The following is a 27,496-nucleotide window of genomic DNA, read 5'->3' as shown; positions in this document are numbered from 1 at the left end:
AATCTTTTCATTTGAGAGAATAATAAAAAAGAGACAGGTACTTATAATCTTCATAAGAACTACTATATAGTTTCCAAAGAATTTTATAGCACATCAGTTAGTTAAGGATATAATAAGGATATTTTCACTTGGGATTGATCAGGCTGTAACCAACATAACCAACAGCCCAAGTAGCCAGCAATAGGACTCATGTGGGGCCCTACTCAGTGTGAGGTCTCTGTAGGGCTTGGTGCTAAGTCTGTAGTAGCTGTTCTATAGTCACCATAAGAAACACAATATGCTAAAGTCACACCAAGCTACTGTTTGACATACAGAGCTATTATATTGAGAAACATGTTTTATATTGCCAGTGCAAGTTTTGGAATTTTATTTTTCTTGATCTTACATTAAAGAGGCTGAGTTTGGTAACAAGTCATAACCATAGGACAGGACAGTCAAGAAGGCATTATAAAAATAATGCATAGGTGCAGAAAACACTTTAATGAAAAAACAAGCAGTTCACAGACAATCTGGTTTAGCTTAAAGTAGTAAGAAAACTTTGTTTATCTTACAGGTGCTACAAAGCCTGCACTGGTCAACAACTTCATAAGTAATTATTTGGACCCTCTTCCAGAGATAAGAAAACTCTTCTCAGAACCTGATAGAAAACTCGGTGTTCTTTATCAGGTTCTCTGACAGATGAGGAGTGTTTTATAGCTTATGGGAACATGGCTCTTTTCAGGGCCTCATGACTGCAGAGAATAAGCGTCACCAAGAGTCTCCAAGAGTCTCTGTTCTGCAGAAAGCATCAACATCTCCAGAAGAGCCAAAAGCCCTTTGTGTGAGGTGTCCATGAGGTCAGGAATGTATGCTTCAAGGCACATATGCCTCACATACGCATTCAATATACATATACTTCAAAGCAATACTTTCATCAATAAGTAAACAAGAGATTTTTCACAATGAAGGTCAATTGTACTTTATTACAAAAACAAAGAGGCAGCAAAAGTTATAAGGGCAGATCCCTATCCACCCCTTCTGAAAAGGGGCCAAGGGCTTCTTTACGGACACGAGAAGATATAGTGCACACATCAGCTCCCACAGAGGGCATAACAACGCAAACAAATTGAAGAGGCATGTCAAAAAAATTCCCACTGTAACCATGCGACTTATGTTTTAAAAATACTCTAAATACTCTAAAACTTGGGAAAGCCCTAGGCATCCTGAAGTTGTTTCCCTGAACAAGGTACTGGACAAGCTGATCTTGGTAGCACAAGCCTTTAGCATGACAGACAGTGTTCTTTCGAGAGAGTTTTGTGCATTTGCTGCAAAAAGACTTCTTTGTTCCTGTTTGATTCCTCCTCTGCTTTACCTGGGGTAGTACGCCGTGTAGTTCATGAAGAGCTGAGCCCCAGCAGGGTAGTATGCTGTGGAGGGCTGGAACGTCCGCGGGTTCAGGAGTACAGATGGCTGATATAGAGCTGCTTCTGTTGGCACGACTGCAGAATGAGCCGGAAAGGAGTAAGAAGGGGGTGAAAGGCCTAAAGCAGACAAATGGAGAACAGATTAAGACCTTTCATATTCCAGCATACGTATGACCTTCATTACTGAGCAACTCTGCACAAAGTGAAGAGCTTTCACAAGTTCCTCATTTTCCTGCTCATCACAGAAAATGAATCTGGGGTGCTGACTCCAAGATCAAGGTATGTACTTCCAACCCCTTGTCAAAAGCAAAGTAAGACACACAAAAAAGCCATCTCTTCATCTCTTGTTCTGGGAGTTGAGTTTCTTTATGAGAAGGAAAGCAGTTTTTCCTTGTTTAGGCTCAGATTTTAGCATAGTCTCCAGCCAAGTGAGACAATTCTCCACGGTAAGAAAACTGCAATGCCTGAAATCTGCCTAACACTCCCACTGCAGGGGACATCATTTCATCCTGATACTCCCTATCCCCCAAAACAGCTCTGTCTTCAACAACAGTAGAGTGGGAAAAGCCATGGCTTTGCAGTTTCTCACGTTAATATTCAGTTTAAAAATAAAAATGAACAGAAAAAGCAACTGCACTTTGTTTCAGCAAGACCTCACAGTCAAGAGTTCACTCTCCCCCTTCTTTCCTTCTTCCCATTCCCTCCCCTCTTTCCAGTATCATAACAGTGAAATTTGGACAGTCCTGAATAACAGAAGTTTATTTTAAAGCAACAATCAGCATCTCACTGCACTGTGGGATGGGGAAAAAAACAAAAAGAAAAAATAATCAATTGCATTGTAATCAGAAATGGGAGCACTGCCATCTAAGAGCTCCCAAACTTTGGGATTCCTGTTCAATAAGCCATTCCGTGAGCTTTCAGGAGAAGCTTCCAATTCCTGTCCAGAATATCTGTCACATACAGGGCTGCATACTGCAGATCCCTTCTTGGATACTCATGTTATAAGAAACGTTAGTAGACTGTAAATCTCAACTCCTAAGGATTAGCTGAAGGTCTATTCACAGCTCAAGACAAACCACACCCAGGAAGTTCACTAAGATTAGCTGCTCTGACTATCCAGGGTTAGAGGATGTTTCTTAGAAAAGGCACAATCATCAGTAATACTTCTGCATAGAAGGAGAGAAAGAGAAAGCTTCTACCCAACTGCTCTGTCATTTAGTATCTTGGAAGCAACGTATTATTTCTCCCATAGGCTCAGATTTACATGGTGTACGTAAGCCCTTAAATTCTAAAAGCACTGTCCCCAAACGGACATCCTAATAGATCTGGAGAGCATAACTATACATGAAATACAACTCCTGCAATTATCTGAGGCCAAAAATAAGTGTGTTCATCTTCCACAAAGGCAACTCAGTTCTGCACAAACAACAGGAAGATAAGGAAGAGTTCAGCCAATAGTGGCATGTAGAACACAAGGTTAAGTCCAAAGGAGAGCCTTACCAATGGTTTCATAAATTCAGTTTTGAGAGCAAAAGGGCAAGGACTTACTAAACATGTTCACCATGATAAAAAGTGTAAATACAAATCAGCTTAAATGGGAAACTTCTTTAAGCCCCTAGGCAGTCAAATTATTTTTTCCATTTGGCATGGCTCACCCTGGCCAGCTTAAGTTTCAAGAAGGGGAAGGCAAGTCCGTCATGGGAAAGCAAGAAGAATTTCAAAGTATTTCTTCAATCATAGTAATCCACAACCAAAGGGAAAAGTGAATGCAAGCTGCTGCTGATTTTAGATGGAATGGTCTTATTTTACCACCCCCATCTGAGACTCTTTTCCAAGAAAGAGAATCAGAATCAAGGAAGCAGCTCCAACACCTACCCACACACAGCATACAGTATTGGCAAGACGCATGCAAAACTTACATGGTAACTTACATGGTGGTGGGGACAAGCCATTTCGATTTAAAGTGCCCCCCATTAACACAAAGTTCATCTCCTCAGCAGAACATTGAAAGACTTCAACGTATCTGTCCTTCATAGTCTTCTTATGACACTTCTGTGCAGCCAGAAAAGCTCGGTCTGCAGATTTCATCTGAATAAAAGCATCTCCTGATGGACGTCCCTGCAAACAAGACAGATGAGGAAGTGTTTCTGGATCTCCCATGAATTAGCAACATAATGATTTCTGCTGTTATAAAAAAAAAAAAAAAAAAAACCACCAACAAAGCAGTCTTGAATCATGAAAATATTTATCTCCAAAGTTAAGCACAGTCAGTCATCCCTACAGACTCCTACACTTCCCAGTGTGTTTAAAGTCTCCCTGAGGTTCCCCACTATTGCTGGGGAATCCTAATCTGCCCACTGCATCTCATGTTCCTTCTTCCCTCTTATGCTAACTTAACTGAGAAAACAAATACAGTCAAAGGCTAAGCTATATTTTTTCTTTTAAGGCCAGTATGTGCCAGAATATTTTGCAATGGCACTAGCCTACATCTAATCAAGTAGATAGGCTTGGTGTGAGCTTACAGGGAAGAAAAAGTACATCTTTACAAAAAGCTGTGAGTGGGATAAACAAGGAGTCATTTGAGCCACATACAGCTGCCAACTCTAAGTAGCCAAAACCAGAAGTAAAGCTCTGAAGTCAGTTCTGAATTCAGTTCCGGGCCAGTTCTCATTTCTGAGAGAAGAACAACCACATCACCATCCTTTACAGACTTGGTTCTAAATCTCTCATCAGAAATAGGGATAGCAGGAATAGGGAGAATATTCCAAATGATAATAATCACATACTTGGGTACCTGGAGAGAAAAAGTACCTGACAGCTTTGGGCAGGAGTGGCTGGTACCCACAGGTCTATGCACACACATTTCTTCCAATTTCTTTAATCATTTCTGGCAGGGGCTGAAACTTGCAGAAACCACTACTTCTGCTTTAGCATCTGCATCTTATTATTTATTCCCCAAGCCCTGCTCATTCCTTATCTTATTCAGTCTTGGCTAGCCTATGGCTAGATCAAGTTCTCAAAGACAAAGAAATCTCAAGATAGAGAGGTACTGCAGTAACTGTAGCCCCCATTCTCTTCCCAAGCTTCTCAAATGTAGAAGCTTCACCCCAGGAAAAGGAACCATTTTGCATTTTCAATGTAGTCTTAGTGTTGCTCAGAGCAATTTTAGAACCATTTTTTACAAAGCAGTAATCAGTACAACCACTCAGGGCATCCCTGTGGAGTATGTATGAGAAGCTGCCTTCTCCTTCCTTAAGACAAAAAGCTACACAGATGGACTAGGAGATAACATTTACCTTTGTCTGAAAGGTTTTGGTAGAAACTGCCTCCAGCAAACAATGGCAAATATCTGACTATCTGCCCTGACTATACAGGGCAGTGAGCTGTTAATCTGTGTACTTGGCCTTGGCCATTTAAGGGAAGTAACACTGCAGTTCAGGAGATCTGAAGGTTTAACTATGCTTAAGGACTCGTGACATAGGAAATCCTTACACCTCTAGAAGACCACAGTCACTGATGTACTCATGCATTACCTGAGGCACACTATTCACCAGAGCAGGGCAAATCACTCTTTTGTAAGCTAACACAGTTTTGTTTTGAAGATATACCTTTCACAAGGGGAATTAAGCACCCTGTTGAGCAGGGCTCTTCAGTTCAAGCCTCCAACAGTGCAGGATGACAGTTAGTGCTATGGGAACACTTTCCTCTCCCCTCAAAACAAAAAACCATGGCTTAGCTTTTAGACATATGGGTCTCACTGACAGAAACCACTCTGCAGAAAATGCAGCAGCTGTTAAAGCGTGGTTCAAATACACTCATCTATGGTCAGTACACTTTTAGAAGGAAAGCCAATTAATGCCATTAGTGACAGTCCCAAAAGCACTCCCCTCCTGGTAATGATACTGAGCCTGTTCACGTATCCAACCAGCAATAAGGCACCTACCAACCTGGTGATTTAGCACCATGTGAACGCCGTGGGTCCGAATGTCTGTAGAGAACTCTCCCAAGAAATCCAGGATGTCCTCAATAGTGGCAGCATAGGGAAGTCCACGCAAACGTATGCAGTCTCTGACATTAGTTGCAGGCACAAACTGCTGAGGTAATACTGGAAGAATAGGAGGTGTTGGGAGAGGAATGAGAGGTGTGGAAGAGTACCTATTCAGCACCTGTGCGAGACAGAAACATAGGTTACAGAAAGCCTTACTTACTCTTCAATTCCCAGGAACTGAATGCAACATCCATCCCATCTATTTTCAGTCTGGAAAGCATTTTTTAAAAAGATGCGAGACATTTTCTGGGCTTAAATCACAGCAGTAATGCTTTGAATTTAAATACTTCGCAATAGATCTTGGGAAGAGTCAGCTTATTCTGAAGAATTTACTTGAACAGTAACACAAGTCTCAAAAGATCCCTTAGAACACAAAACCTGCATTTCCACAGCATTTTTTGGGGGAAAGATATCCGAAAATATTTTACTAGGTGTATGGGGCCACTTCTACCCAAAGTTTCTCCTCTGCTAAGCATTAGGATAATCTCCAAACTAGAAACCTATTTTACTACCAAGCAGTCTTATGTTACTTAGTCACAGTATTTGAAATAAGGGAGTCACGCTCTGAGATTTCTTGGGTAACCTGATCAATAGAAACTCCATGCTGTCAGTGTTCACCACCTATTTAATCACTTCCCTTTAGCTATCTCTGAATAACAGAAATATTCACTTATATTTACACGCGTATCAGATGGCTTTGCTAATGCTAAGCAAAGAAACTGGGGAAGCACTCAAGGAAAACACAACAACAAGAGCAAGCATTACAGCTAATGTTTACTCCGTGTCATCCTCCAAGCAAGGCACCAAGATCTCTGCATACTTGGGGGCGAAGAGCAATGTCATTGCTTGGTTACAATGAAACAACTACTGCTAGGCTACAGCTTGCATCCAGACCAGAAATTAGTGACACGAGCCTAAGTTTTTTGAAACATATAATCCTCTTAGCCCTACTTCATCCCCTAGACAGAATAATCAATGGTCCATCAAGCTATGTGAATGGCAGGAGGCACTTCTCAAGCCCAGTTCCATACAACTCGGCCAGCCTCTGCCAGGTAGTCAGTGCTGTCAAGAGATTGTTGACAGCTGTCATTAGAGATAGTTTGAAAGGTTCTTGACCTGTTGCACTTTAGAAGACAACGACATCAAAATGCTGTTTTTCAGTGGTGACTTTCAGATCAAGAGTTGTTGCTAGCACTCCTTTTGAATAGAGCTAAGTGAACTCAGCAGAAAATTTGCAGGTTTAGTGTTTTACATTACAGATACTGTAACTACATATAACTACTGCTTGCAAGTATATCAGAAGCCAAATGGGAGAAGTCCAGGATTTTTATTATATGTATACATATGTATGAGTGGCCACATGTGCTCAGACACTTGTCAGGAGTAAGAAAAGAGGGGAAAAAACCTTTCAATTGTGGCCAGGCAGTGTTTGCTGACACTACTTTGTGCCAGTGTAGGAGTATGGAATACAAGGTGTCGGAAGCTTTTCACTCACCTGCTGAACTTCTGCTGCAGTGCTCCTGAAGAGTTCGATGTACCTTTTTCCAAGCAAGTCCTTATGCTTTTTCAGTGCATTCTGTGCATATTCCTCACAAGCAAACAACACAAAGGCATCCCCTGTTGGCCTGCTGTCAGGGTATGTCACGAATAGGACTCCCTCCTTCCCTCCTGTTACAGGACAGTGCTGGCCAAAGAATGCCAGTACTTCTTCTGTTGTCACGTTGAAAGGAAGACCTCGCATCCTGACTATCACTTGGTTTTCTTTTGATAAGAACTGTGCAACCTCATTGGAAGTGCCTTTAGCAAGGAAAGAAAAAAACAGACAGAAGCACTTAAGTCTTGGCAGCAGTATAGAACCCTGAGTAAGTCTGGCATAGCTATCTCCTCTTCCCTGCAGAATCCCTTCTGCATGAATGGTGCCTCCATGCACCTCACCTTATTAACTAAGGCCTCCGGCACACACTGAAGCCACAATAAGCAGCAATCAAGCACTCAGACTATTGTGCTGGGAAAGAAGGCTGGAAGGGCATGCTGAAGACAGCTTATGAATTTCATCCTATCCTGAGAAAATAGTCAAACTCTGCAATTCTGCTTTCACCATCTTCAAGAAGACCACTGATGTTCACAGTTAAAAGTCTACACTGCCCTATCCAAAGCTACCTGCTAACTAACTCTGCACCTTCGTACAGTCCTTTCAGTTACTTCTAATTCATTTTGTAAAGCTGATACATGGAATGAACTTGTGCCAGACACGTTTTTCCAACATCAGTATTTTCCAACTATTTTTCCAACATTAGTATACAATGTCTTTACTTTGACAGGTGTAACTGTTACCAAACCTATCAAATAGACATCTATTCAACAACTTAATAATCTCTCACTCCAAAACCTTCACCTTAGGTATTCAGTTAGTCATTTATAAACCTGTTATGAACCAAAAAGCTCTTAAGGCAGTACTGCTGATACACATAACAGCTTATCCAGTCTTAAACTCTCTATGATTGTAATCATAAAAGGGAGAGGGTAGTCTGTCCCATCTCCCCTCCCCCCCCTTCCCCCCCTGCCCCGTTTCCCCTTTATTTAAAAACAAAGATTTGATTTGAAGAAAGTCAGTTCCCTAAAGCCCTTGTTATTTACACTGTGATATCTGTTTGCTTTTATATGCAAGTCTCCTAAGCAACAGCAGTCATATTGTTTTGAAAAACTACTCAGGTTTTCATTTTCAGCAGCCAAAAGCATTTAGGTTATCTTCCTAAATGATGGGACCTAGCAAACAAAACTCATTAGTATCACTTTGGCAGATCAAATCCTTATGTGACAGGGTGCTTGAAAATGGCAAGGGTGTGGAACAGAAAAAGGTGGGCAGGTAAGACATGGAACAGCTTGGACTGCTAACAGATGTACCTAACTACAGCCACCTAGCTGGTAGTCAGGGAAAGGAAGTGAAAGACTACATCCAAGAAGAGCAATTTAAAACTCCTAGTTAATGACAGATGCTGATAGAACAAACCCCCTTCTTCTCAATCCCTTAAACATTACCTCCTGCGATTTTCAGGAAATCTTCACCTGTTGCCTTGTATACCTAATGAAAGGGAAGAGAGAACATGTGATTGACATGCAGTTTGCACTCCTGCTGAGAGGAGGACCTCAGAGCAAGCAGTACACACCTCAATGTATCGGTTTCCCATGTGATGCTTGTGTCTTTGCAGCGCTAGATCTCTGTGCTCTTCATTTACAAACCTGACGAGAGCCTCCCCATTCCTTCTACCTTGGGCATTGAGGCAGAGTGCAGCACCTCCCCTGCAAGATTTAAGTTACAGACATAACCACTCCATGGCTAGGGCAAGTGAAGCGCTACAAAGGTAGAGGTAGGTTCTTTGCTACTAACTTGGCAATATTTAAGCCTTTGAAGAACTTTGCTATGTCTTGGTCAGATGACTGCCAGGGGAGCCCTCTTGCTCGGATGACAGCGTTGTCGTCCACAAGCTCCATCTTGCTGCTGCAGGCACCAAGAGAAGAAACAATGTAGAGAGGGCTCCAGCAGGTCTCAAATACAAACCACTGCCTGTCACCTGCACTCCAGTAACAAGCTTCTGTCTGCTGGGTGAGGGGAAGGGACTGCCAGGGCTGAAATCCATAACCAAGTCACAGCAAATGGCAGCGTTGCCCTTTTCCCAAGCTGCCCCTTTCCCAGCTGCCCTCTGCACTGCACCACACCTGCTCCTTGAGCTCTCCTTTCCTTGAGCATTCTCCCGCTTCACTCTCCCCCATGAGATACTGATGGGTGGTACTTCCCTGTTAGTCAAACAAGGTAAGTACAACGAAGTTAAATACTTGCTCTGCTAATCCTGGCTAACTGGAGATTGAAGCAGAGCAGTTAGACATAAGTAAAGCCAGCGTCTGATGGTGTGCACTCTTAGTCAGTATGGATTTGTTTGGGATTTTACTTAGGCTGAAGACTCCTCCCTGAGGGGTTTTGCCTTAACATTTTGTGTTTCGGCCACTGCTGCACTACTGGAGGCTAACACAGCCACAGGCAAGGCTGGCTGCTTAGCATGGGAATAGCTCAGCCACAGAGAGCCAGATTTAATTGGTCATTACCACAGCCTCTTTTGTTCTCTTGCATGTTCAAAATGCCATGTAGAACAAAACGCTGACAGCTACCCATGGCCGCCTTTCTGGCAATTGGAGGGACAGGCTGCCACAAGGAGTCCGTGGGACTGATTGAGCAGCTGCCTGCCCTCATGTGAGAGAGAGAGAGAGCTGTGCTCTGCAGGAGGAGGGCCATGTTTCAGATTGTATTCTAAGTTCTCAGGTGACTTTTCCTGTAGATGTCTGTCCAGAACTGCTGCTTACATCACCCAATCCTCTATCTCAATAGTTCTCCTCAAGAAAAAATAAGCAATTAGTACATGTGTTTGTGCAAATAAGATAGTGTTACCTTTTTCAGTGACAGGCCTTTGCAGTTCAAACAAAGTCTGTATTTCATTTACTATCACAAATCAGACAGGAATCTTTTACCTCATGACCGGATTTCATTAGCAAAAGGGGAAAAAGAAACTTAGAGCAACACTAAATATAAAAGCTGCCTGAACTGATCTCACTGGACAATCCCTGCCAGTATTGCTCATTCTGCTCTTGCCTCCTTTGGTTCAGAATACCAGTATCATCAACTATGATGACAGTTCATTAATCTGGAAGGGGTAAGCAAGCATTCACACAAGAAGGGAATTCGGAATAAGGTCAGTTTAAGATTGGTCTCCTGTGATAGTGCAGAGCAAGTAGCCAGCAACACTGGAAAAACCCCTACACAAGAAAAAGTCATCATGATGTGTATTCAGCAACTGTGAAGCAAACTGCAGGAAAAGTGCAAAAGTTAATACTAATAGGGTTACTTCTGCAAAAATGCTCACGTTCTTTGTTAACAGCACAGCACACTCAACATCCATTATATGTACTTACCAGAACCCAGAACTCCCAGCACCTAACAAGCAACAGTTTCCTGCCAGGCTTCAGTCCTACATCTAATACAGTTCTCTATATGCTTTCCCACTTAAAACCTCTAATTTATTCTCACAGCAGTGACAGGATAAACAAAAAATAACAGCAACAGCTATTTGCAAATAATTCATACAGAAAAGTACAGCTTATATAAGCAATGTCTGGCTTTTTTTTTTTTTTTTTTTTTGGTTTAAAAAGAGAGAAAAGGGAAAAAATACATACCAAGGCCCACTTTCAAATTTGTAGTTCACTCTTTCTGGATCTGAAAACCTGTGATCTAGGAAACATGGTACAAGTTATTTCCTTCTGCCACAGCAGGCAAAACACACAGGCGAAAATAAATGAGCAACAGAGAAGACCAGTTCCTCACACTTACTATATGGTTCAGATATTAGTGTTAAAATAATGTTCCCCATATCTTCAACTCGAGAGGCTCCATAGGCGAGTGCTGAACTGTTCTTGTCAAGATTTAAATCTTTGTGTGGAGTTAAGGTAATCATCACCAGATAGATTTCAAATTGGTCTCCTACTAAAGCAGCAAGCTTTAACATTATCTTAATGGTAAGTCGCATCTCAGGGGAAGATTTAATCCATTTTCCTGCTGGGATGCATCAGCTGCACTGGGTTTGCTGCTGCTTTGGCCTCTAACTACTGCCACCTGCGGGAGTGTGAGGTCAATCCAGAAAGTGTCTGGGGACATGAGGCCCCACAATAAAGACATACATATTTAATATAATCATGCATTTTGTATATCTGAAAGACAGAAACACTCTTGCATGCAGAAAAGACTGGAGTCCTGTCCTCTTTAATTAAGATCATCTTTAATCTCCAGGGGAAGATCCAGGGATGGAGGAAAAACAAACCATCAACTAGAAACTGAAAGAGACATAACACATGTTTTCTAAATGATTGAGTACTCTACCTAAAGTAGAGTAAATATGTTACCACTTTGATAAAATTTACTAGCAGCACCTTGTCTAAATCTCACCTATTTGAAGTTCCAGCCTGAGCTTTGTGCTGTTAAGCAGTGTTAGGAAAAAAAATAAAAAAAAAATAAAAATCAGCTTAGAGTGCATCATTATGGATAACCAAGAGACAAACCAGAGTCTGACAACCCATAGTGTCTTCCACAACCCTTCAGATCAGGAAAAAAAAAAAAAAAAAAAAAAGAAAATTAAAAACAGCAAGGATAAGCTCCCTTGCTAATAAGGAGCAGGAAGTATCCTATCTTGGGCTGTAGACTGACCAGATACAAATCCACATTCATTGAGAGAGTCAGATTTAAGTTGGATATACCAAGCGTTTATTATAGTCTCTTTCCTCCTTCTAGCTGTGTTTGATCGCTGTAACAGAACAGGAAGATTACTTGCAACTTGCAATTTATCAAGTCAACTTCTTTTAAAAGGACTTTTTCCTATCCCCATCTCTTTCTTTGAAGAGAAAATGGTTTAAAAAAAAAAAATCAAAACAAGAAGTAAACTATAAAGTAGTTTGAAGCAATATTTGCTTTTTCTGTCTTATCACTTCAGTTTAAGATAGTATAGAAGGAAAAAAGGTTTTTTAAACAATAATCTCTATCCTGGCACACCAGAACAGTAAAGCAAGGCATTCAAAACAGATGAATGCAACAGTTACTTGCTCACATTTCCATAGACGTACAAAAGATTCATTTCAAATGCATAGTCTGTATTTTGATGCTCAAAAGTTGCTTTTCCATCCCAGATGGCAAAGCTCCTCTAAAAGAAAAGGTTTTCTCCACCTAAAATTGATCATATTTTGAATTGGCAGATGTCTACATGAAAGACAAGGAGTAGAGGAACAATTTCTGTTAGAAACAGGCAATGCACACTCACTTTATTCTATCATCTGAACACAAGTCATGGGGAACAAGCATACAAATGTCTCTGGGGAATGAAGTCTTCCCATCATTTGTGACATGACAGCAAGTCATTCCTACAAAACACTTTTTTTTTTTTTTTTAAATCTCAGGACTAAAACAACTTTAAAAAGTAATTAACTGAGTCAACAAATCTCTTCCACAACAAAGACAGGAAAAATGCAGCACTGAAGCTCTGAGACTAATTTGATTTTGAGACTTTGTTGGGCTTTCAGTCTGAATTGGAGTGTGGAATGTGAGAGGACAGCGCTTAATCAGCTTCAGATGCACTTGTAAGAAGACTCACCATAGTTTAAAATTAAGAGGCAAAAATCAAACCACGTAAATTAAGCCAGTGATCCATCCCTGCAGCTTGCACTGCCAAACAGTCTGCAAACCATTGCCATCATCTGCCCTCCAAATATCATTGGAGTAAACTGGTCAAAAGCATTACACGGCCCTCTTAAAACCAAACAAAAAGCCTGAACAAGCCACATGAAACAACCCAAAAACATAATTTAAGAAAGTCACCAGTGTTTATGACAACACAGTACTTCTTCATTGCTCTCTCTTCCTAAGCCATCCACCAAAGTTTGTCTTTCTCTACCAGCACCTGGGAAAGGAAGGGTGGGGGGCTGAAAAGAAAACAAACATTGCACAGATTGCCTTCATCACTGGCACAGAGGCTGTCTAGTCAGCAGCACGCAGATGTTTCTGTGCAGCTCAAGTAGCAAAGCAGAGAAGCACTTCTCCTTCACCAGACATCACACCTATGCAGAGCTTCTCCCAGGTTATGAGACATTGCTGGAAATGCAGATATTGGAAACCTCATCTTGCTTATTTCTTTGTGATTAGTGAAGTGACTTTTTTTTTTTTTTTTTTTTTTTTTTAATATTTCCTATAGTAAAGAACTCAGGTAGTAGTTTCAGCAGGTATTAGGAGAAAGATACATGTACTCACAGTGGCTTTGCTACCAGACCATGCTGTCACAACTGAAGACACATTAACAATTGCCACTACCAAAGCCAGATATTTCTGCAAGTGATGAGCTCTAGAAGATGGGACAGGGCACTGAAGCAAGGCCACAGCACAAGGAAAAACAAACACTCCCACCCCACTTACATTTTCTTCAGAAAACATCAATCAACAGGAGATAGTTCCAAGAAATACCCTGGTGCCAACAAAACTGGTGCCAGGTGTTCAGACACAGGGAGTCAGTCGAGCAAAAAGCCCTCCAGATTAATACAAGCACAGCAGGAGGGGAGGAAGAAATTTATCACCATTAGTAGGAATGAGAGAAGAGACATCACTCCCACCTTTGCCTCTGATTAGCTGGAAGCAAGGCTTTTAGGCAAGGCTGAAGAAGAAAATTGTTCATGTTCTGCACATGTCATTATTGCACTCCTTCACAACTTCAACTAAGTGAAAACCTGAATTCTGATGAACGTGCCTATCCATAGACAGATGCACCTCTACCAACCAAGTAGCTGGAAACAAAAGATGCTTAGGAAAAAAAGCTGCTAATGGAACAGTCATTAAAAAAAAAAAAAAAGACACTTGCTTTCTGAAGATACAGGAGCCCCCATGTTTGTTTGTGTACACTGATGCTTAAAGCTTGTCCATCCTAGGAAAATGGGGGGGGGGGGGGGGGGGGGAAATAAAGTTGATTTCGTAGATAAATCTAAATTTACATTTAAAGCAAAGGAAGAATGAAGTTGGCTGTCTAAAGCTACTAGAATGCATACTCTGATACTGCATATAAACAAAGTAGGGTGCAAAAGGTGCACTGAGACAGGATAGAAAACAAGGATTTTCCTAACCTTGTTGCACAGCAGCAGTACCATGAGCAACATACAGCACACTGAGGGGTGGTACACCTCACATCAGCTCATAAACAGGGGGAGACACTTCTAAATTACTCCCTGATTCTTCACTGCTGCTTCATCCACCATCAGTGTCCTCCAAGCCCTTCTCCTCCACTTCTCAGGGTCTCAAGTCCCTTCTTAACCACAGCAAGAGTGAAGTTGAATACTCAATTAGCTCAGAAGATACAAGATGAACTACATATACTTTTATGCTTTGCACTGATTATGCTTCTCCCTCTTTCTGCTGTTTTAGGTCTCTACTGACAGAATGCTACCTTAATTCAAGTAATATCTATAAATAGACATTATCTGATGCTACCTAGTTTCTGGGTACTACCACAGGATATACAAATAGCAGTGCACAAGATTCTTGGGTAATATTCATTAATGGGGCTTTGCTAGCTAGTCTTAAGTACTGGTGGTTGTAACTGCGCTCTGCATAATGGTTGTCAAGACATCCAGGTCATAAAGCAAGTTTCAGTATTGTAGTATCCAGATCTTATCCATAGCATTAAACAGACTGTTCTGAAGTACGCCTGTGTTTCTACTGACAACACCCACCAGTACTTTTAGCAAGGAGTTACCTCCACAAAATCCAGCTGAGAAGCAAATGGAGCAAACCATACAGTGGAGGAAGCAATAGTTATTTGCCTTTTAATGACTTCTGCACGCCCAATCTTGAGGCAAAGGATGAGTCTTCTGCAGACTGCGTTCTGAATAGTCATGCAAGCTTTGTTCACTCCACCCTGAAGGCACTCACAGCAGTGAGAACTGGCTTAGCAAGCTTTGCAAATCAAGAGGTGCAGCAAGTTTGGGAGGATGCAAGAAGAACAACCCTGCTTCTTTGGTACACTGACATGTTTAAAGAGATTTCAACAGAACAGAGTTCCTCTCCTTGCCAGAACAGGATCATTTCTTCCAAGTTTTTGTTACTCAAAATTTCTCATCATTGTCCTGTCTCTATAATGCTGACTTATGTAATGCTGACTAAAGGAAGTCTGCCACAGTCCCATCTCCTGCACCAGGAAACAGCTTGGAGACTTTCAGTTAAGAAGTAGTGGCAGAGGTAACAGCTAGAACTAGCTTCACTTCTTCCTTAGCCCCTCAAATCCAATGGCATTTGAAGTACTTCCTTGTCCTGCATTAAGAGAAATCAGGGGCTGTTTGTAGAAGGATTTCATCATTTCTGTGGGGGCTGAAGGCATGATGCAAAGCTTTCACCCAAGCTCTTACATCCAGAAAGATGTAATTACTATACACGATTTCAAGTAGTTCACTGAAGGAATAAGGCCTAGAAGTTCTTTCTGAAAGAAAAGTCACTTAGCCAGATACTTAGTTTAACATTTTTCTTTTCAAGATCACTCAAAGAAGGCAAGCATTAAGTATACAGTCAAACACCAGCTGTCCAGTGCTTTACAGCCTGGAATATGCTTCCTGAATGACAGCAGCAGAAGATAATATCCTTTGACTGCTGGGAGCTGTGGAGGACACACTCCATCAGCCTTTAGCTTGTTTAGCCAAATGCTACCAGCCAAAATACAAGCATCTGAAAGGCTCCTCCAGGTTTAACCAACTGTACATCAATAGCCAGCTTTCCCATAACTCTTTCATATCACTCAAGTTTCCTGTCATTGAGCACAACCGTGTTACATCTGGGTCAGCAGATTTAAGCACATTAAGGGATTTGCCCAAACGCATTCTACTCCCGCTCCCACCAGTCTGGGAATGCAGTCTTCTGCAGCCTTTGGTCGCACTCAAGCAAAACCTTTGCCCACCGAGCGCTAACAAACCTGGCCCATCGCAGACTGCATGCTACAAAGGAATCTCAGAGGATTCCCATCATGCAGCCCCATTAACTATGGGGCAGGAGAGCTACGCTTGCTTCCTGGAAGAGTAACAAGAGATGGATCAGGTTCTGTGTACTAGCCTGAAGCGTCATTTCAACTCACTCCATTGTATTTTAGTTCATCCATCCTCCTTTCTTTACCACCTCCCCAGCATTTCAAGTTCTGATTTAAGTTCCTTTCCGGTTACACTTGTCTCTGTTACATAGCAGTCTCAGAAAAAGAAGCTGTCTCACTTGAAGAAAACACCAGATACAAAGTTGTTGGAACCGATCCTCAGACTTAAACATCTATTTCAACAAAAACTTCATCGCAGGCATTACATACATACTCTCCAAGTGCAATTAACTTAACCTCCTCAGTGTCAGGAGGTGTGTAAGTTGGGACATTCCAGCAAGGCAAAGGGAAATTATCATATTGAGCAATAAAAGGAAAACGAGCAAACCTTACTTTGTCCTTGAAGGGATTCCTTTTAAGTCCCTGCAAGGACTCTGAACAATACAGGCAGAGACAGTTAATTCCAGCCATGTTGCACAGATAGAACTAGTTTATAAGTAAGAGCATCAGCAGTTACATATCAAGGCAAACCACAAGATAGAAACAAAATAAAGTTATTTAGACTTGCACATACCTAAAGAAAGTCTGAATTCTGGATCCAATACACCTTAAAACCACTTGGACAGACTGCCCAAGCCCTGGAGGAACAACTACTGGTAAATTCTGCCTCAGGTGGGACTGACAGGCAATGCCCAGAGTCCTACTCCCCTCTGCCAGCAGATAGGAGTGCAGTCAGTCATCATGCATCAGCTGAGCAACGAGTCTCCAGGTGTCTACATTAACAAAACTGTTTCAACAGTGGCAAGACATACATCAGACATTCACAAAGGGAGGAAGCAAAGGCATCTCTCCAAAACAGCTAACAAAGCTCACTGCCAGTAACTCCTCCAGCTCATGTGTTACATATTCAGTTTTTCCACCATAATTTAAGTCGTCTCCATCATCCCATTTACAGACTGCAATAATTTCCTTTTCTATATAGAGGTCCACACTCCAACACTTAGAAAGTATACTTCTTTGCTTCAGTGCAAGCGGGGAAAAAAAAAAAAACACAAAGATTCCTGCTCCTTCAGTAGAAGAACTGCATCTTAACTTGTAGCATTGACTTCAGCTCCAACAACTGCACATGGCACTCAAACAGAACTGATCTAACCCTCTGACTGGGTTTCAGAATCATCTGATGTGGTCTGCAAGTAGTTCTTAAGACATTCCTACTACTAAATTGAAAAAAATGATATAGACTGCATCTCACTGTCAGCACAGCCTGACGTTGAGATGTGTAGCACACAGCTTCCATGAGACTGAGGCTGGATATCATGTTCACTGGCAGCATTCCTGCCTTTGCTGCACTCCTGAGCTAAAAACCTCACTACCAGTTCACATGGAGAGTAACTGTTCCCTTCCAACATTCACTTTTACATTAAAATAAAAGCATTAACTGTTACAGTGAGTAACCTACCAACTTCAAATTTAGATTCACAGCAGTGATTTGGATAAATATGTTAGTTACATTAAGCTGTAAAGTTTAAAGGACATCTGTAAAGGTGGTAAAGAAAATGTTCAAAGTCAGGAAGAAACATGGGACTTCTCCCTATGGCATCGTGCATCCTCAGGGGTTTTGTTAATCTTTGTGAGAAGGCTCTGTGCAGCTCTGAGTCACTCAAAGTTCCATCACCCCTAAACAAGTGTTGCAAGCGTTACTCACATCTGTCCCAAAACTCAAGAAAAGCTGCATCAGTAGCAGACACCATCCCTGTTAAAAGGATACATTCTGTCATGGCCGCAACATCCAGTTTGCTGATGTCAGGTGAGCCAGGGCAACACTTCTTGAACTCTTTCCGCAAGTCAAAAAAGGAGTAGAAGCATTCAGGCAGTAAGATATTCTGTAGAAGGAGAAGGTAGCAACTGTCAGCTCAGGCAAGTTTATTTCACTTTGTCTTTACACACCTAACTTTCCTTATAAAGGCTAGGAAAATAGCAAAAAAACAAACAGCCATTGCTGCAGAGAAGCACATATGGCTCCTCTCAGCCATTTAAGCAAGTTTATCAACTTGTTTTTTTTGCTTAAGCAGTGTCCTCTCTGTGGTTTAAGAAAGAGAAGCATGCTTTTTCACTGCCAGAGAAACATTTGCTATTATTACTACCGCCTCAAATCCAATATGTAAGAGAGCAAACGCATGCTATTGCAACATTTATCGTCAATTCTTGGTTCCAATTTTTATTGTGAAAAGCCAGAGGGCACTCGCTTCAGTTCATAGAGCCAAGTAAATTTTGCAAGTCTAGCAGAAGGCACCTTGGTTTATAGACAAGGCAGAGTTTTCAGAGAAGAGTCACATTTCAAATATTTATTCCCTTAATAAAAAAGGAAACTGGGGCAGATGAAGGTTTGATATTGTGTAGAAATTATCAGCCTATGCTTGCTAACTGCTTTAATTACAGCGCATGAAGCCAGGAGCAAGTCAGAGTCAACTGCAAGCATCAATAAAATCCTTTTTGCCCCACAACTACACCTATCATACGCTTTTGTTTGTTTGTTTCAAGATGAGGAAAGAAGATCTGGGAAAACTGTTCCAACTAACACAAACACCCCTCTCCTTCAGCCTTCCTCAGAGCCACAACGCTCAGCACTCTGATTGGCAATGGTCTGCACTGCCTCTCCAGACAGAGAGCAGATTTAATGACAAGTCAGCATCATCAGGATGTCAGGATACATGGATATACATTTAGAAAGCAAAAAGAAGTTTATTCTCTGTAACAAGTTCTGCTTTAAAAACATTAGAGCTTATCTTAGCACACAGACAGGTGCATTAGGCAAACGATCACCTTTAAAGACAAGCTTATGGAAATGCAGACGTGCTTGCCAAGACTGCCTGCTCTGGTTTTTGCACGGCTATTTTATTCTTCCATCAGAGATCAAATTCTGCACTCAAATTCAGTTGGAACATTTAGCTTGGTTCTTAAGACCAGGCATCTTAAAGAAACATGCATTCCAGAGTCCTGTGACTTCTGCATATCTGGATTTTATCTGGCTTGAACATTCAAAGGCCAGGCTCAAGGGGGTCTGAGCAACTGGATCTAGCAGTAGATATCCCTGATCACTACAGGGGAGTGGGACTAGATGACCTTTAAAGGTCTCTTCCAACTCTAAGGATTCTATGATTCCATGATTTTTTTATCTGCACATCCCCAACCTCACCACCAGGGCATTCGCCAGAAGACCACAGGTCTCATAAGAAGAAAAGAAAGCAGAAAAAAGCCAATTTCTAGCCAATAATTTGTAACAAAACAGCAGAAGAAGATTTTAGTGATAAGAATCAAATTGTCACCAAGACTGATAAACAAGGAGAAAAAAAAAAAAAAAAGGAATCCCTACTGCCTATACCAAACAACTGTAAGAGCTCTTCCTTCTGTTGTTCACATCATTTAGCTGCATGGGAAAGCTGTGTCTTAAAACATTTAAGACATTTTAAGTGAGAAAGTTTGTTGAAGACCTGTTTCCACATTTCCTCCCATTCATGTTATATTCTAACACAAAGTTAAATGCATACAGAACTACTCCTTTATTATGAGCCACACGTGTGGCTTTTCTTCTAAGGTTTTTAAGGTATAAATAATAATAGCAATAACAAGTAATAAAGTGCTCATTTGATATCACTATCAGAACAACACAGACTTGCAGCATTGTCCCTTCAAAGATGGGGCAGTGAAAGGACAGGCACAGAGATCAGCAGCCCGTGGTTCAGACCAAAACTGCTCTGATGCAAAGCAGCACACCTTCATAGCCAGCCAGAAAACAAGATGCTTTTAACACTGAGGCAGTTAATGCAGGCCTGAAGGCTTAGCATACTGCTGTAACCCTATCACTAATGAAAAGTAAGCTGGAGCTCAAAACACTGTTAGTGATTTGGCAACTCTGAAGTTACAGAAAACTCTACAGTACGGGTACTAGTCAGCCCTTCAGCATGCCTCCTACCACTGCTCCGTTCCTCACAAATGCAAGCACCGCCCTCACAGGGCCAACTGAGCATACAAAGATTGAAAGCTGCTGAAGCTAAAGGGGAATGTCAGATTTCAAAAGGCAGTTAACCACATTCAACATGAACTGTTTGGCAACATCCCCAAACTACCACTTGTTAACCCATCGTAGCTCCTGCAGCAGTACATCAGCAGATATATTCTGCTCATATGATGCCCCTTTCTCAAACACACAATTCAAAGACATCCTTCTGGCTGAACCTTGAAAGGCACCTGCATAGACATTAGCATTCACCACTGCTTGTGCCACCCATGCAGACAGGCTCATAGTTTGCTAATTATATGCTGAATGATAAACAATATTTGGATTACAGAGGTCCCCTCAAACTACACATTTTGAAGAGAAATTGTTATTAATTTTTAAAGTGAACACACAGAGAACATTAAAAGGCAAACTTAAGAGACAGCTACATACCTTTTTGGAAGTTTCAGGATGCAGAACCTGTCTGATGTGCAACTGTCCATCAGTACAGAAACAAAAGGAAGTACCTACACCGATGTTCAGCTCATTGCTCACAGACTGATTAAACTGGAAGCAGGAACAACAAAAGACAAATGTAAAAGATCTGAGCTGCTGCATGAGGAAGTCTCACCAACTGATAGCGTTAATCCTGGCCAGCCGGATTACAGAGCTGGAATTTCTTTTTTCATTTGCCTGTTGCAGATTTATTGCTTACTAACTCAGTGTGTGATGTCCCTCATGGTATTATCTTCATAAGGAAATTGCTCTTTTCCCCCTTCTATCAAGATGCGGCCAGGCACACACAGTGTACATTGTGAAAATGATTCTTTTTCCAGAAGCATTTGTGCGAGCTCTGCAGAGAGGCAAAACTGGTTGGAGGCAAAACACTTGGGCACACTGAGAGAGAAAAGCTTTCATCCCTGAGCTCAGTGAGAGTCCCATTCACCCTTCTTCTTATTTAGAGGCTTCAGTGGTACTACATTCTTTCCAGAGTAAAGAAGACACCACGAGCCTTAACAGGGCTTGCCAGCACCCAATCTTTTCACAGGACACCTCAGCTTAGCCCTCTCCTAGGGGTTCAGTCCTACCTCTCAAGTTGGGAGAGGTAAAGAAAGCTTCACAACACCCATCACAAGCCTGACCCATGTGTGGGTACGAGTCTCTACTGCTTCGATGGCAGGGAGGAAAGGATGTGGGGTAAATGCAGCTTTCCAGCTCCCACCCAGGGCCGCTAGCACCCATCAGCTGGCTACACGGTATCACCTGTCTCAGTGCCTGCTCCAGCGATGGAGCCTGTGCCAGGCTCTCCACGTCCACCTTGGTGACCTCGTGGCACTCAGCCGTCAGCTCCGGGTGGTCGGGGCGGACCAGCACATCATGCGGGTGCCCCAGCTCCAGGGAAAGCAGAGGAGGGGCGAGTCAGCACCCGGGTTGAGCTTCTCACCTGCAGCCCCAGCCCTGCCCTCCACCAGGACCTGCACCAGCCCGACATACCCACAGCCAGCCCGGCTCCCGGGCCACCAAGCGTAGCAAGGGGACAAGGGGAGCAGCGGCTCGGGGTCCTCCCTCCTCGCTCAGAGGGAAAATACCTTCTTAGTCCTCAGGTCGACCACCTTCCACAAGAGCTGGAGCAGCTCTCGCTCATCCGAGCCTAGCCTCGCCCCGTTGGTGCCCGCCGTGGTCACAAAAAGGATCACCAGGTAGTCGGGAGACGCCGTCATGGTGCCGCAGGGCCAGGGGAAGTGGGAAAGGATGGGAAGCAAAAAAAAAAAAAAAAAAAGAGGGGGGAGAGGGGGGGGGGGGGAAAAGAAAGCGAAGGAGGGGAGAAGGAAAAGAAGAGGCCACAAACTTTCCCTGCTGGAGGAGCTTCCAAGCAAGACCCAAATGGTACAGCCCCCACCTGCAGCCCAGCTCCCTGGGGACCTGACGCGGGGGAGACGCTCAGGCACCCGTTTCCGTCCCCTTCCCCGCTTCTATTATTTTTTTCTTTTTTTTCCTCTCCTGGGGGTGGGAGGCAGCCGCTCCCACGCCGGCTGCACCCCTGGGAAGCGCGCAATGGCTGCGGGCTTTTCTGTTTGGGGCCGCGGCCCTACCTGCCCGCCCCCCGGCCCACGTGGTGCAGGTAGCACACACACCTGGCCCCGCCCGCCCATTGGCCCTGCCGAGCCGGGACGTGGCAGCCGCGGGCAGGGGGTTGGCGGAGCGGGCAGCGCTGATTGCGGGCGGGGCCGGGACCAGACGGGGAGCGAAGCGGCCAGCGCCGCCTTGGCTCTCTGGGAGGCCCCGACTGGAATCCCCCCCGTCCTCAGCTCCCTCTCTCTGTTTTCCTTCCTTCTTCCCTCCGTCCTTCAATCTCCCAGCTCGGCGGCCCGCACCCCGCCGGGCACCGCGCTCCTCCCGCTGTCGGCAAGGTGCGCCCGCTCCTGCCGGGACACGTTGCGGGCGGGCAGCGCGCAGCCCCGGCCCCTCCCGCCCCGCCTCGACGGCAGCACCGGGAGCCGGGCTCCGGCCGGCTGCTTCAGCTTTTCCCGCTGCCGTGCTTCAGGCAGAGGCTTCCCTCCTGCACCGGTGCTCTCGAGCCGGCCGCGTTTGAGGGTATCCCCTAACTTTGGCACCGTGAGCGCAGCTCTTCCTCGAGGGCAGATGAACAGCGGTGGTTTGGTTCCTTTTGACTACATCTTCTTCTCCGAAGGTTTTATTATTATTATTATTAATTTATTTATTTTCACCACTAAATTGATTTCTTAAGCGCACATGGCTCAGAAAGTGATTTTCCTCTACAAAACTGCAGACAAGCTTGCTGAAAACAAAATCAAACAAATAACTCTGAGTCTCCCCGATGAAATCCTGCAGCACGTCCAGTTCTTTAACAACCCTATGGCACATTTCTGGCTTTGTAGTGATGCTTCTTCATGAATGTTTGAGAGAAGATTTAGGTTGGATGTCAGGGAGAAATTCTTTACAGAGAGAGTGGTGAGGTGCTGGAACAGGCTGCCCAGAGAGGTTGTGGATGCCCCGTCCCTGGAGGTGTTCAAGGCCAGATTGGATGGGGCCCTGGGCAGCCTGGTCTAGTATTAAATGGGGAGGTTGGTGGCCCTGCCTGTGGTGGGGGGGTTGGAGATTCGTGATCCTTGAGGTTCCTTCCAACCCTGGCCACTCTGTGATTCTGCGATTCTGTGAGCGTTTGCCAGGACGATCGTGCACATTGTACTCTTGTCCATCGCCACGCCTTGTGTCAGAGCAGGATCACAGCTTGCACCATCTCTCATTACCCCGGGCACACGGATGGTTTGGCAGCACAGCCCGTGTTTCGCAAGCGTGCTGCGCTTGGAGATCCTGCCAGCCACTCACGTTGTGCCGGCTGCCCTGTCCTGACGCGTTTTGTCAGGCTGCCTACAGAGCATGCGCCTTGCAGTGACTTTCACCAGGCTCCTGCTCGATAACTGATGTGCCCCAGTGACAGCCTTTGCACGGTGGAAGCTGCCATGGATTCATTTTCAACTTTGGGGGGTTTTAAGATTCTGCTAATGGCATTCACTGACTGATGGCAAATGTGTTCCTACTGATTTAAAAGCTGAAATCTGATGCGTTAATCTACATTAGGAAACATCTGAGATGACTGTGCCCCGACTGTAGGAAGAGCAGAGACCCTAGTTTTCTTCGTGGATTTGTATTCCATCTATCTATCTTGCCTCTTTCCATTTAGGAACCTCAGACTCCTGAACTTGTTTTTAGCACCAGCTACCATGACACTGAGTAACCTCTTCATAGGTTAAACAGTACCCTAAAATATTTTCAATTTCCATTATGTCTCCCAGGTTCTTCAAAGAATCATAGAATCACAGAATGGCCTGGGTTGAAAAGAACACAATGATCACCTAGTTTCAACCCCCTGCTATGTGCAGGGTTACCAACCAGCAGACCAGGCTGCCCAGAGCCACATCCAGCCTGGCCTTGAATGCCTCAAGAGATGGGGCATCCACAACCTCCTTGGGCAACCTGTTCCAGTGTGTCACCACCCTCTGTGTAGAAAAACTTCCTCCTAATGTCTAACCTAAACCTCCCCTGTCTCAGCTTAAAACCATTTCCCCTTGTCCTGTCACTATCCACCCACGTAAACAGCCGTTCCCCCTCCTGTTTATGTGCTCCCTTCAAGAATTGGAAGGCCACAATGAGGTCTCCCCGGAGCCTTCTCTTCTCCAATCTTCTCCACCTTCTTGATTAATCGGTACCTTACTTGTTTGCTATTTTTTGAAGCCACTTATCATTAATTGCTACTGCAGTGCCATTACATTCTATTTTTCTCTTTCTTGGGTAACGCGTCCCCTAAAATGCCTGTTTCCCAGTCACGGTTCCCATTCCACCCTGCTTCTTTTATGCCTCCGGTACCCGGTCTGACAGCATGCACCAGTTGGTCAGGTTCCTGTGTTTTGTTGCCCAGGCTCTTGGCATTTGTGTGCTGCCATTCCAGTTGCTTCTCCCTGGCTGTATGTTATCCCTGGGCCTGGTTAAGCGTGTTTGTGAGAAGTGTCATCTTCCAGATGACATCAGTGTTAGTACCTACAGGCAGGTACTAGGATGGTCTGGGGCACAACAACCTCTCACAGTTGTTGCTCTCCCAGCACTGGGTTCTCCCTGTACTTCTGTACTTGCTGTACTTCTCTCATATACCTTCTCCTCCTGCAATGTTTTACTTTTAGCCCCTTTGCTAATCTCGGTATAATCTCAGGTTTTCTGTCCTTTCTTTATTAGTTCTGGCCCCTCACTCCCATATCACTTTGTACCACATTCTGTTTCAGGGGATTTCGGAAACTATCCATATCTTCCTGCATGCCAAGAAGCTGGTCTTAACACTGCCTTCCTGACCACTGAGACAGACATGTGTGACTACTTCATAGAATCACAGGGTTGGAAGGGATCTCTAGAGATCATCTAGTCCGGCCCCCCTGCTAAAAGCAAGTTCCCTACAGTAGGTTGAACAGGAGAGCACCCAGGCAGGTCTTGAATATCTCCAGAGAAAGAAACTCCACAACTTCTCTGGGCAGTTTGTTGCAGTGCTCTGTCACCCTCACAGTAAATAAGCTCTTTTGCATGTTTGTTTGGAACTTGCTGTGTTACAGTTTTTGCTCATTTCCCCTTGTCCTGTTGCTGCACAACACTGACAGGAGCCTGGCCCCATCCACTTGACTCTTGCACTTTAGATATTTATAAACACTGGTAAGATCCTCTCTCAGTCTTCTCTTCTCCAGGCTGAACAGCCTCAGCTCTCTCAGCCTTTCCTCACATAGAAGGTGTTCCAACCCCTTAATCACCTTTGTGGCCCTCTGCTGGACTCCCTCTATATGATTTCTGTCTTTTTTGAAGAGGAGCCCAGAACTGGACAGTACACCAGATGTGGCCTCACCAAAGCAGAGGAGAAGGATAGCCTACTGCAACCTGCTGGCCACTCTCTTTTTAATGCTCCCCAGGACACCTTCTTGGCCACAGGGACACCTGCTAGCTCACAGCCAGCCTGTTGTACACCAGGACACCACGGCTCTTCTCTGCAGAGTTTCCTTTCAGCAGGTCAGTGCACTCATACTGATGAGTGCATCTGTACTTCTGTTCCTGAAGCTTCTTCTTTCTCACCATGAGCTCCCTTCCTCCAAGTTTATTTTATACCAGCCTGTGACTGTACATCTCATTTCTCCACGTTTCTCACAAGCCTGTGAGTTCTGCATCCCACCCTGCTCTATAGCTCCACAGCAAAATCTTCTGTTCATCCCAATACCACCTGCAGCTCTGTTCTTCTTCCCTGTGCAGACCTTTGGTCCAAGACAGATCTTCAATCACAGCTTTCTGCATCACCCTACTGTTTTCTTTCAAAACATCACCTTTCTAAAACCATAAGGGGAGAATCAGCAGAACTGTATCGTTTTACTGAAATATGTTAATGGTTACCACCAAGTGTTTCTCTGATCTAATTGCTGCTGGGAATCAAACTGTTTTCCTCAATTTCACTGGTCAATAATTGTATCTGATCATCATCAATGACATTGTATTCATCACCACCTGAACCTAATGTTGCAAAACACAGAATTAAAGTCACAGAGGCACAACTGTTTCCAGCTATAGGGAGTCTCTGTAAACAAAAATGAAGGTCTGGAATTGCTCTACCACTTGCTGCAACTACTAGCATTAGCTGACCTGGCTGTGACACTGTTCTAAGAGAAGCCCTTGACTGTGTACAGACCACAGTGCTTCGCTTGGAGTACATCTAAAAAGAGATGCTCTTGCATAAAAGTAAAAAAAAGAGCTTACTGGTGTAACCAAAATAAGTCATGGCCAGTGCCACTACCATCTGTAAGGCAGTGTGTTACTTCAGCAAAATAAATTCAAGTATTTGTTTTTCAATATAAATATGTTACATTTCACTCTGGGAGTTGCTTATCCATCAGGACAAGAGATGGTTCCAGCCCAGGGCAAGATTGAAAGCTGACTAATCATTTGCCAGTATTGCCAATGAGACCCTTTGATTCTCAAATTCCACAATGTTTCTGTGAAGGGATTTCCAGTATTTTAAGCACATCTGTGGAAATGGTATGGGGAGGCAGTGTTGTGATGTCAGTGGTCAGGCACTGGAATGGGCTGCTCAGGGAGGTGGTGGAGTCACTGATCCTGGAGGTGTTCAAGGAATTGTTCGGTTGTTGTGGGAGGGACACGGTCTAGTGAGTGCGATTGGTGATGGGGGGATGGTTGGACTGGATGATCTTGAAGGTCTTTTCCAACCTCAGTGTCTCTGTGATTCTGTGATTCAGAAGTCATTCCAGTTCCTGGATCTTCAGCAGTGCCACAAAACCTGTCATCTGTAGCAGCGATGAACGTGGCTGTGGAACAGTGCATTGCACCGTGGGTCCCCAACACACAGCATGGGGACAGAGCTTCCTGAGCTGCTTTCAGCATGGGCAATGGAGATACAGAATCAGTCAGATCTGATGCACTGAGCAGCAAGCTTAGCTACTAGAATGAAATAAAGGGCCTCATCAGTTCCTGGTGCACACACGACAGCCTATTTCATTAAGGATCAGAAGACACAGATAACGAGGTATAATTATCACCACTAAGGAAAGCAGAGGGATTTGTCTGAAGCTAGCAGTTAGAAGTGCCCCGCGTTTTCTCCCCTTCCTCTAAAAGACACAGACAGCTGTTCTGTGAAGGAACCCACACAGAAGCCCCGTCACCGCACACAACTCGCACCACATCAGTGCCGCGGGCTGCCTTCAGCTTCACAGCGCGTATACTTTATTACCGTTACAGAACGGCTGCGAATAACTGTTCTGCACGTCGGGCTCGTACGCCCCATAGGTCCCTCCCAGTCGAAGATCCCCGTCGTCGCTCGGCGCTCCGTCTCGTCTCTGAGGGGCAC

At 43.9% G+C, this 27,496-nt stretch overlaps 1 protein-coding gene across 3 annotated transcripts in view; it reads right to left on the bottom strand.

Annotated features, from left to right (window-relative positions):
• The window catches only part of ESRP1 (epithelial splicing regulatory protein 1), a 32,200-nt gene extending 10,032 nt beyond the window's left edge, over positions 1-22,168 (bottom strand). For 2 of the 3 annotated variants that reach the window (XM_052704349.1, XM_052704347.1), the window contains exons 1-13: positions 21,681-22,168; positions 21,355-21,483; positions 20,545-20,658; positions 17,863-17,977; positions 10,829-10,927; positions 10,675-10,729; positions 8,840-8,950; positions 8,619-8,751; positions 8,491-8,533; positions 6,947-7,248; positions 5,351-5,569; positions 3,323-3,521; positions 1,352-1,520 (exon numbers count right to left, since the gene is read on the bottom strand). In XM_052704349.1, coding sequence (XP_052560309.1) covers positions 1,352-1,520; positions 3,323-3,521; positions 5,351-5,569; positions 6,947-7,248; positions 8,491-8,533; positions 8,619-8,751; positions 8,840-8,950; positions 10,675-10,729; positions 10,829-10,927; positions 17,863-17,977; positions 20,545-20,658; positions 21,355-21,483; positions 21,681-21,812 — 1,820 coding nt within the window. In that variant the 5' untranslated portion in view covers positions 21,813-22,168. The remainder of the gene's footprint in view (positions 1-1,351; positions 1,521-3,322; positions 3,522-5,350; positions 5,570-6,946; positions 7,249-8,490; positions 8,534-8,618; positions 8,752-8,839; positions 8,951-10,674; positions 10,730-10,828; positions 10,928-17,862; positions 17,978-20,544; positions 20,659-21,354; positions 21,484-21,680) is intronic. The other variant, XM_052704348.1, reaches the window with a different exon arrangement.
• Positions 22,169-27,496: the final 5,328 nt, after the last annotated feature.

Source organism: Tympanuchus pallidicinctus, unplaced genomic scaffold (assembly GCF_026119805.1).
Source record: "Tympanuchus pallidicinctus isolate F22 unplaced genomic scaffold, pur_lepc_1.0 scaffold5, whole genome shotgun sequence".
Taxonomy (NCBI): Eukaryota; Metazoa; Chordata; class Aves; order Galliformes; family Phasianidae; genus Tympanuchus; species Tympanuchus pallidicinctus.
Note: the sequence above shows the minus strand (reverse complement) of the source record. Positions and strands in the feature narration are given on the sequence as shown.